The sequence below is a fragment of the Rhincodon typus genome, chromosome 2 (assembly GCF_021869965.1).
Source record: "Rhincodon typus isolate 14 chromosome 2, sRhiTyp1.1, whole genome shotgun sequence".
NCBI classification, from domain to species: Eukaryota; Metazoa; Chordata; class Chondrichthyes; order Orectolobiformes; family Rhincodontidae; genus Rhincodon; species Rhincodon typus.
Genome location: NC_063333.1, coordinates 12026281 through 12036801, shown reverse-complemented (window position 1 = coordinate 12036801; position 10521 = coordinate 12026281). Strand labels below are relative to the sequence as shown.

At 40.4% G+C, this 10521-nt stretch overlaps 1 protein-coding gene across 1 annotated transcript in view; it reads left to right on the top strand.

Moving 5' to 3' along the window:
* obscnb (obscurin, cytoskeletal calmodulin and titin-interacting RhoGEF b) overlaps nucleotides 1-10521 on the top strand; it is a 583513-nt gene that overhangs the window by 476204 nt on the left and 96788 nt on the right. Inside the window, exons 61-63 of the mRNA XM_048618408.1 lie at nucleotides 1602-1850; nucleotides 6434-6532; nucleotides 6859-7077. Coding sequence (XP_048474365.1) covers nucleotides 1602-1850; nucleotides 6434-6532; nucleotides 6859-7077 — 567 coding nt within the window. The remainder of the gene's footprint in view (nucleotides 1-1601; nucleotides 1851-6433; nucleotides 6533-6858; nucleotides 7078-10521) is intronic.

Sequence of the window (10521 nt, the reverse complement as noted above, 5' to 3'; positions counted from 1 at the left end):
TGCTGCTTGGCCTGCTGTGTTCATCCAGCCCTGCACCTTGTTGTCTCGGATTCTCCAGCATCTGCAGTTCCTACTATCCCCAGAATATTAGCCTGTGGTTCTAGATTGCTAGTCTAGTTACCACTACATTACCACCACCTCCAGATGTGTTATGTGCCATCATCCTCAGAGATGGAGTTTTAGCTTTCTGCAGGCACATGTCTCCTGACTGTAGTGGATAACACACTGAATTAGCTTGCGAGTTTGTACAATACCTTTTCTCAGTACAGTGTCACATATATCCCCTGTGTGCCCAGTTCATTTCACCAGGGTGGAGGCCTCCTCATTCTGTTGCCTTGACCTTGCTGTCTTCCAAGAGCATCCCTCCTCCCTGGCCAGATGAATTACTTCCTCCTTTGCAGAGGTCAGTAAGTCAGGGACAGTGTCTAGTCTGTGTGTGTTGGTCCTACTACTAAGTTTGTGAAGACCGTTTGATTTTTAGTCTGTTTTGGCTATCTCTGATTGAGAGAATATTGGCCAGGACATAGGGAGAAAGTTCTGCTTTCCAAGACTGCATTGGAATCATATCCACCTGAACCAGTGGAATGTTGTGATATTGATCTCACGTTAATGTCTTTATTCCGCACCCCCCTCCCAAAAAAAATACTGGAGTCACAGCCTGAATTTCATGCTGGATTAAGGCACAAATCAACAACACCTTGCATCCCAGCAGCAATAGTCTACCATTTGACCCAAGCTGACGCTTTCCATTCATTAAGGTAGATAGACGGGTTCCTGTACAGGAAGTTCTGTGGTGCATGCCTATGTAGATTTATAGAAGGGATGAGATAAAGTAGTGTGACAATGTAAACTTCAGAACATTAATAACTGTTTAAGGATTCTTTCTGGAATAAACTTTTTCCTGAGAAGAAGGGGCCAAGGAAAAACTGTTATAGAGGAATTAAAGGAAAATGCTAATTAGCTATCCCTGGGAAGAAGGTGTCAAAGGAACATAAACAAGTTGTTTCCTGGGAGATAGGAGGTAACACTGCTTGGTAACCTGCTGCCCCGTGATAAATGGGCAGTTAAGACTGCACACAAGAAATGTCCTGAGGTAAAGGGTTAAGTGCAGGTAAGGTTGTGTTTTCAAATAGACAGCTGACACTAAATGTAACAAGGAATAGGGGAGTTACTTCTGATAAGAAGGCAAGCTACAGGCTTGAGGACTGCAAAAGTGTAATCAGTATTGGCAATGAAAAAATCTGAAGGATTATCAAGAATGTCACATCACAAACTTAAAAGACAGAAAATTGTGTGAGAATTCAACTCCACGATTCTGCAGCAGCAGAACTTCAAAGAAAACATTGCACAAGGATCGAACCCTGGACATATCATGAGATAGACACTGTTGGTCGGAATTGTAATTAAATTCCACCGTTAATCAATTAATAGCTAAATTGAGTTGTGAGGCTTAATTTGCTTACTCGAGGGATCTTATTTGATTGCAACATGCAATTAGACCAAAAAAACCAGTCTAATTCAATGATGTAATTAGATCATTGGCATTCTTTTTTATTGTTAATCATTTTCGATAAATTGTTTTATACCTCTTTATTCTGTAGGTTACCCATACCCTCGTGTTTATTGGTTTAAAAATGGTAAACCTTTGCGTGCCACTGATGAAATTCTGATGACGGACAATAAAGGAGATCATTCTCTAGAAATTCTCAATGTTTCCAAAGAAGCTGGTGGTGAATATGCAGCTTATATCAGCAATTCATCAGGCTCTGCCTATACATCTGCTGTTGTACACATTCAAAGTAAGCGGAACTTTCTTGATTCCAGTTTTTCTTCACTGAAAAATTGCAGGAGTACAATTTTGCAGGTGTTCCCACATGCTTCGATCAACTCTAGCACTGCCCTAATTATCGAATAAAAATGTGCTAGAATTGGAATGACATAATTGGATCCCAATTTTTAAATAATCGAGTGGCCTGCCTGCTACAGCAGGCAATTCCAAAGCTGCTAAAAACCCCAGTAGCCTAAAAAGTTACAGATACGGAGATATAAAATAGTTAAGTCACAGAGGGAGATCATTTGGCTCTGTGTCCATACGAGTTCTCTGCAACTGCAAATCAGCTAGTCCTACTCGTCCTTTACCCAAAGTCCGGAAATATTTTGTCTTCAGAAAATTGTTCAATTCCTTTTTGAAAGTCCTGATTGAACCTGCCTCCACCACACTGACAGTCAATACATTACACATCCCAACCACTCTGTTTAAAAAGATTTTCTTCCTTATCGCCTTTGGTTCTTTTGCGTATCATCTTAAATTTATGCCCTCTGGTTCTCAATCCTTCTGTTACGCCCTATCTACTCTGTCCAAATTTATCATGATTTTGAATACTTTTGTCAAATGTCTTGTCAATGTTCTTTCCTTAAAGGGCAAAAGCCCTAGATCTCCAAATCTACCTGAAGTCCTTATCCCTGCAGCTATTTTCGAAAGTCTTTTAGTATCCTTTCTAATGCTTCACGTCCTTCCTAAAGTCTGATGTCCAATACTGACATAAGTAGCAGGGTGGCACAGTGGTTAACACTGCTGCACACAGCGCCAGGTTCGATTCCACCCTTAAGTAGCTGTCTTTGCGGAATTTGCATGTTCTCCCCGTGTCTACGTGGGTTTCCTCCAGGTGCACCGATTTCCTCCAACAATCCAAGGATGTGTAAGTTAAGTCAAATGGCCATGCTAAATTGCCCATAGTGTGGGGATGTGCAGGCTAGGTGGGTTAGCCAATGGGATATGCAGGTTACAGGCTGAGATGCTCTTCGGAGGATCGGTGTGGACTTGATGGGCTGATTGGCTTGCTTCCACACTATGGATTCTATGCTTCTGTGCCATAATGGGTGAAATTATGTGCACTATTGTCTACAGTGTTACACCAATGTCCCATCATGAATGTGACGACCACGAGGAGTATACAGAAATGTAGAGTTGAATTTAAAATCAGATCAACCATCATCTTATTGAAAGGCAATAAGCAGGCCCAAAGGGCCAAGTGGCCTACTGTCTTCCCTTGTTCATATATTCACCAACCAAAGCTTAAGGGGCATAAAATCAGCCAGTGTAGCAGAGATGCAATGCCTGTCACCTACATGCATCTGCTGAGATTTTACTAGCAGTAGGGGTAACATTGGGTGGCCTTCTTCTGCTTAAGTGCTTCCTCTTATAGCTGGTATTTTACCTGTGACAGAAGGTGCTCACAGCACATGGCAAGGGAAGCCTTGTTGGGGGCTGAGAGGGGAGCCATCATCTTCAGAAATTCTGTGCTCTCCCGATTCCACTCTCATCATCTCTATCCCAAACCCTTCTCTTGCTGGAGCCTACCTATCTGGTCCTGAATCATTGTGCCACTGAAATTGACTCGAGAACTGCCGTATTCGATTACTTGATGTAAATCTAACCTTGAGCTAATTCTCATCACAACAGCTGTAAAAGCAGCTCAGGACTCCCTGGCAAATGGAGGCAGGCTTATCTTCAACTCTAAACCCAGTCAGAGGCACAGCCTTTATGTAAAACTGCTATTCTCCAGTTGAGGCCGAGACAGCATTTATAAGTTTCACAGAATCACACAGAAGTGTTACTGTGCAGAAGGAAGTCATTCAGCCCATTGTATCTGCATGACTGTCTAAAGAGCATTTTGCCTCAGTGCCATTGTCCTGTCTATTCCATATCCTTGCATATTGTTTCTATTTAAATAATCATCGAATGCTATCTTGAATGTCTCAAACGCCATAATTTCCTTGTTATTTCAATGTGTGCTACTATTTTTAAAGCCCAGGATCCCATGTACCATATTAACTAACCGCTTACTCAACCTGCAAAACACCTTCAACAATTGGATCACTTATTCCCTCCCTCCTACAAAGATGCCTCTGTTCCTTTAAGAATTGAATCCATTATTTTGCATTGCATTCTGTCTTTCTTCCCACATAAATACATCACTTCACACTTCTTTGATTTAAATTTCATGTCAGCTTTAATTGGAGGAAATGCTTGACTGTCATTTTGATGCCATACCTACACATTCCATTCTGACTGAGCAGGTTGTGTTAATATTGGGCCCTCGATGTTGAAATGCCATGAACCTGCTTAGTAACAATAAAAGACTAGTTACTTGGATCACTGAGCACTGTTAACCATAAGAAAATCTTTTAACTGTGCAACTTGAATTATATTTCAGGCCCTGGAGAAGAAATTGAGAAGCATATGCCTGAAGAAAAATCAGGTAAAGCCAAACTAACACACAAAACACTACAACAGTAATAACAACCTACATTTTTAAAGTACCTTTACAATATAAAACTTTCCTTGGATCATTGAACAGGGGTCAGGTGCAAAGATTAGTGTCACTGGCCACTGTGCCAGTTCACCATTGACATTCCTACTGTCGGTGATCTGCTTAGAGTGGGGGATATGAAGCAAGAGTCAGCAACCCACCCAGTTTTAATGAGTGGCAAATCAATCTCCTTTTAAAAGCTTACTTTCAGTTCATCAATGGGCAGTTTTTAATTTTGGTTGGAGCACAAAGGTTTCACAATGATTCAAGATCAGGTGGCAGAGGAAGCAACACAGCAAGGATCCAGTCTTGGGCACATCAGGAAATCAGATTGATCGATAAAACGGAGCACGGCACTTGGCTATTGGCATACAGGTCTTATCACATAAGCAAGGTAGTGAAGTGAGTGGTTTTATGAACTTTGCATTGGAAGAAGTGATGACAGTCCAGGGATTTCCGCACCTTCTCTGTAGCTGCAGCACTATTCTGCATTCTGTTCTGTTACCTTGATATATATGATTTGTCTCGTTAGCGTGCAATACAATAATTTTCACTGTGTCTCAGTACATGTGACAATAATAAATCAAATCAAAATCAAATCATGGGGCCATATGAGTTGAGAAGGCAGCCTGGAAATCATTCTGAGTGAAGCTAAATACTATACATGTTATAGCTGGACAAAGGATTAAAGTTTTCAGTGATTGGGTCTCGTATAGGTTAGGATCACCGTCCTCAGGCATAAAGAAATGCAGTCAAGACCAATCCACAGCAATGTGTTTGGCAAAGGAAAAACTACCTAGACACATTGGAGTACTAGCCCACAGGAGACTGCGCCTGCCTTGACAGATAGATACTCAGATTTGTGCACTTGTACCGGAAGACCTCTCATTTTGCTGAAACATTAGCCGTCAAAGTTATAGAGTCATACAACATGGCCCAATGTGTCCATGCTGACCAGATTTCCTAATCTGAACTATTCCCATTTGCCTGCATTTAGCCCATATCTCTCTAAACCTTTCCTAAGTCATCGTGGCCTTGAATTATTTCATGTCTTGCTCCCTGCAAAGACTAGCAGTAGACTTCGGTAATGTCTGTAACAAAACAGAATTCCATTGCATCTGACAGGTCATTAGGTGCACTATTTCAGAGAGATTACATGCAGATGGGATCTTACATATGTCAGGCAAAGGGATTTTCTTCCACTGTTGAACTGACAATTAACTTCACCCACATGGCTAACACTCGAGACGTCAACTTTCCTGCTTCTCTTATGCTGCCTGGACTGCTTTGTTCCTCCAGCTCCTCACTGTGTTGTCTCTAACTCCAGCATCTGTAGTTCTTGCTATCTCAAAGCTCTGAGTGAGCAGCCAATGAGATTCAGCAAAGTAAGGGTTTCCAATCCTTCCAAGTGTAGCTGGCTGAAAACAACAACACAGGCTTTGTGCATTTATGCACTTGTTTTCCAGGCAGCTATCATAATGCCGTCATTCTCTGGCAACCCAAGTGCTTGCTGCTTTTCATGCTACCTTCTAAACAATGTGGATGGATTCTAGAGGTCAAGGGATTTCCTCTAAAGTGTTGTCCGCTCATACCTTTGTGTGCTACTAAGATGGAGCCACAGAGGCCCTACAACTGAAACCATCGAGATATGATCCTGGTGTTGGGGCAGGTCAGGGGGTACTTCTAAAGAAAACTTTATAAATAGCTAATTTGAAGCAGGGCTAAGGAAATAAAAGAGAAGTAAGATAAAGGTAAATGAAAAGTTAATTCCCTCTAACTGGAAACTACTTAAGATAAGAGTGCCAGTCAAGAATAGAAGTGGAGGAAGTACACACTCCAGTAACTTCCATATTAGCCCATGATTAGGCTCTAAGGTTAGAAGGATGTTTCAGAGTTTATTTTGATTTATTTTTGAAGGGTAAGGAGAATCTTCTCTCCAGAGATTAAGTAGGATGTGTAGAATTTATGGTAAAAGAGATAATAAGTGTAATCTGCAAAATAAATGGCCTAGTAGACTATGAATTTTACTTTAACATTCCACAGGAAATGGCAATGATAGCATTTGGCACTTAGAAGCTACTACTCTATTTGCTTTGCTGATTGCTGTTCTTTACTTGCAGAAACGCCAGAGAAGTTGGTTCCACCAAGATTTCTGGAAAAGTTCACAAGTAAGAATGTAAAGAAAGGAGCCAGCATTACCTTAACTGTCAGGGTTCAAGGTAAGATGAATGTCTCAACTCCAACTGTAAAATCTCTTCCCCAGCTTGAAGGTTTTGAAAACAACAAAATGGCAAGAATGTCTCTATAATGTATGTTGTCAATGATTTACACCTAGAAACCTGCATCCTCACATTTTGCTATAGAAAGTTGCTTAAGCTTACAAAAGAGAAGGAGGTTCTCCAATCACTGAAGATCTTTCTCATCCACCTCCTAATGCCTTGGCAGCACGAGAGCAATTTTGCAAGGCTTTGCTCTGGCACAGAATATATTGAAAAACTTCAAAAGTAATTGAATGTTCAAGTTACCAAAAATAATTTTTTAACAGGATCTCCAATGCCTGATATAACATGGCTTAAAGAGGAGTCAGTGGAAGATGTTATCTGGATTAAAAAAGATACACCGGGTTATAAATTGGCCAGCTCAAATATGCAACATAGTTTGATTCTGTTGGATGTTGGGAAGGAATACACTGGAGTCTATACCTGTATTGCTACAAACAAGGCTGGCCAGTCCATCTGCTCTGCCCACTTGGATGTTGTCGATGGTGAGCAAAATTTACTGATAGCTTTGTCATAGGCAGTGCAATGATAGATTTTTCATTGGAATGTTTAACTCAGTTGGAAGTTTATAGTATATTTTTCAAATTCATTTTTATTGCATTGTAATTCCAATTTGCCTCAGAGATGTGATAATATATTTTATAAGTGCAAGTATTATAGGAACAAGAGTAGGCCATTCAGCTCCTCGAGCCTGTTCCGTTATTCAGTGAGATCATGGCTGGTCTGTGGCTTAACTCCATGTACTTGTCTTTAGCCCATATCTCTTAAATTGTTTGTTTAACAGCAATTTATCTCCCTCAGATTTAAAATTAACAACTGATCCTGCATCCACTGCCATTTGTGGAAGAGTGTTCCAAGCATCTATCACTCCTCACGTGTACAGGTGCTTCCTAACATCTCTCTATCTAATTCTCAGACTAAGGCCCCTCAATCTAGAAGCCTCAACCAGTGCAAAGTTTATCTTTACCAACTTGTCTTTTCCTGTTAATATCTTCAAGATTTCGATAGATCATCCCTTAACCTTCTAAATGCTAGGGAAAACAGGCCTAGTTTGTATTATCTCACCTCAACTTAACCCCTGAAGTTCAGGTATCATTCTTGTAAATCTATGTCGTATTCTCTCTAAAGCCAATACTTCCTTCCTAAGATCTGGGGCCAGATCTACTAATAGTTCTTCAAGTGGGGTTTATTCAGAGTTTTGTATAACTGCAGCATAACTTCTGCATCCTTGTACTCCAGTCTTCTAGATATAAAGGTCCGCATTCCATTAGCCTTCTTAATTATTTTCTGCTGCTGTTCATGGCATTTTAATAATCTATTCACCTGAATTCCTAAGTCTCTTTGGACATCCAGTGTATTTAACTTCGTACCATCTAGAAAATACCCTGATCTATCTTTTATTGGTTCAAAATGGATAACGTGCTCGCATTATGATCATAGCTAATGCTACTAGTGGATAAGTCAGATCCCAAAAAGAAGTCTGGCCTGATGGTCTGTATGTTTTGAACCATATGTTCTTGTCCAGAAAGCTCATCAAAAAAAATCAAAGGATTGTCTTCTGGACAAATAATAGTTTCTTCAACATTTTATAGTAATGTAGATTTCAAACTGATGTACAGACAACACAAGACTTGATGCTTATTTCTATGCCATTGAATGTTTCTGTTGACATACATTCAAATTCTTTGAAAAATAATTGACAGGCCATTCAGTCCCCACTTTGTATCCTAATAGTAAAATGGCACTGACACCAGTGGTTGCAGGCAGCCAGTTTCAATGGCCTGTCATAATTTTACAATGCTGAATTGTATGTGGTTGTCAGAACAGTTTTCAAGTTATCAAAGTTTCAATTACATTCTTGTTTCAATCCTAACTGCGTCCTTTCCTTTAACAAATTTGTCAAAGGAGCTAAATAAAATCAGAACAAACTTGCAGTAGAATTTAGTATTTGTTGCAGCTCTGCTCAAGAAGATAGATTAAGCATGTTAGCCTCATTCTCTTAATATGGTAGAATTCTTCATTAAGATGGAGAGTGACACAATTAAATCTGAATCCTGAACTTAAAGAAAGCTAACTTTGATGGTACAAGATATGCATTCCCTAGGATAAACTGGCCAAGGATACTTAAGGGGTTGACAGTGGATAGGCAATGGTAGACATTTAAAAAACACATAGATGAGCTTCAACAATTGTACATCCCTGTCTGGCATAAGAGTAAAACAGGGATTGTGACTCAACCATGGCTAACAAGGGAAGTCAGGAACAGTATTAAAGCCAAAGAGAAGGCATATAAATTGTCCAGAAAAAGCAGCAAATCCAAGAACTGGGAGAAATTTAAAATTCAGAAGAGGAGGACAAAGGGTTTAATTCAGAAAGGGTAAATAGAATATGGAAGTTAATTTGCAGAAAGCATAAAAATCGACTGCAAAAGCTTCTATAGATATGTGAAGAGAAAAAGACTGGTGAAGATAAATATAGGTCCCTTGCAGTTAGAATCAGGTGAATTTGTAATAGATAACAAAGAGATGGCAGACAAGTTGAACAAATTCTTTAGATCTGTCTTCACTAAGGAGGATACAGATAATCTTCAGGAAATGCTAGGGGACAGAGGGTCAAGCACAAAAGAGGAAATGAAGGAAATCCTTATTAGTCAGGAAATGATATTGGGAAATTGATGGGATTAAAACCCAATAAGTCCCCAGGGTCTGATTCTCTGCATTTCAGGAAGTGGCCCTAGAAATAGCAGGTGCATTGGTGATCATTTTCCAGCATTCTGCAGACTCTGGAGGAGTTCCATTTTACTGGAGGGTAGCTAATGTAACTCCATTTTTTAAAAAAGCAAGGAAAGAGAAAATGGGGAATTATAGGCCAGTCAGCCTGACATCAGTAGTGGGAAAAGTGCTGGCGTCAATCATCAAAGATGTAATAACTGAGCATTTGGAAAGCGGTGACAGAATCGGTCCTAGTCAGCATGGATTCACTAAAGGAAAATCATGCTTGACAAATCTTATGGAATTTTTTGAGGATGTGACCAGTAGAGTAGACAGTGGTGAATCAGGAGATGTTGTGTATGTGGACTTTCAAAGGCTTCAAAGGCTTTCAAAGATAAGGTTCCACACAAGAGATTAGTTAGGAAAATTAAAGCTCATGGTATTGGGTATAATGTATTGACATGGATTGAGAACTGGTTGTCAGACAGGAAGCAAAGAGTTGGAATAAATAGCTCCTTTTCAGAGTGACAGGCAGTGAAAAGTGGGGTACAGCAGAGTTCAGTGCTGGGACCTCAACTGTTCACAGTATGCCTTAACGATTTGGACGAAGGTATTGAATGTCATGTCTCCAAATTGGCAGGTGACGCTAATCTGGGTGACAGTATGTGCTCTGAATAGGATGCTAAGAGGCTCCAGGGTGACTTGGACAGACTGGCTAAGTGGGCAAATACTTGGAAAATGCAATATAATGTGGATAAATGTGAGGTTATCCACCTTGGTCACAATAACAGGAAGGCAGATTATTATCTGAATGGTGGCAGTTTAGGAAAATGTAAGATGCAATGAGACCTAGGTGTCATGGTGGAACAGTCGCTGAAGGTTGGCATGCAGGTGCAGCAGGCAAGAGGAAGGTTAGTGGCATGCTGCCCTTCATAGCAAGAGGATTTGAGTATTGGAGTAAGGATGTTTTACTGCAGTTATACAGGGCCTTGGCGAGGCCACACCTTACGTATTGTGTTTTGGTCTCCTGTCTGAGGAAGATTCTTGCTATTGAGGAGGCCCAATGAAGGTTCACAGACTGATTCCTGGGACAGTAGAACTGACATATGAGGAAAGGCTGGATCAACTGGACTTCTATTCACTGGAATTTAAAAGAATGAGAGGGCATCTCATAGAAACACATAAAATCCTGATGGGACTGGCCAGGTTAGATGCGGG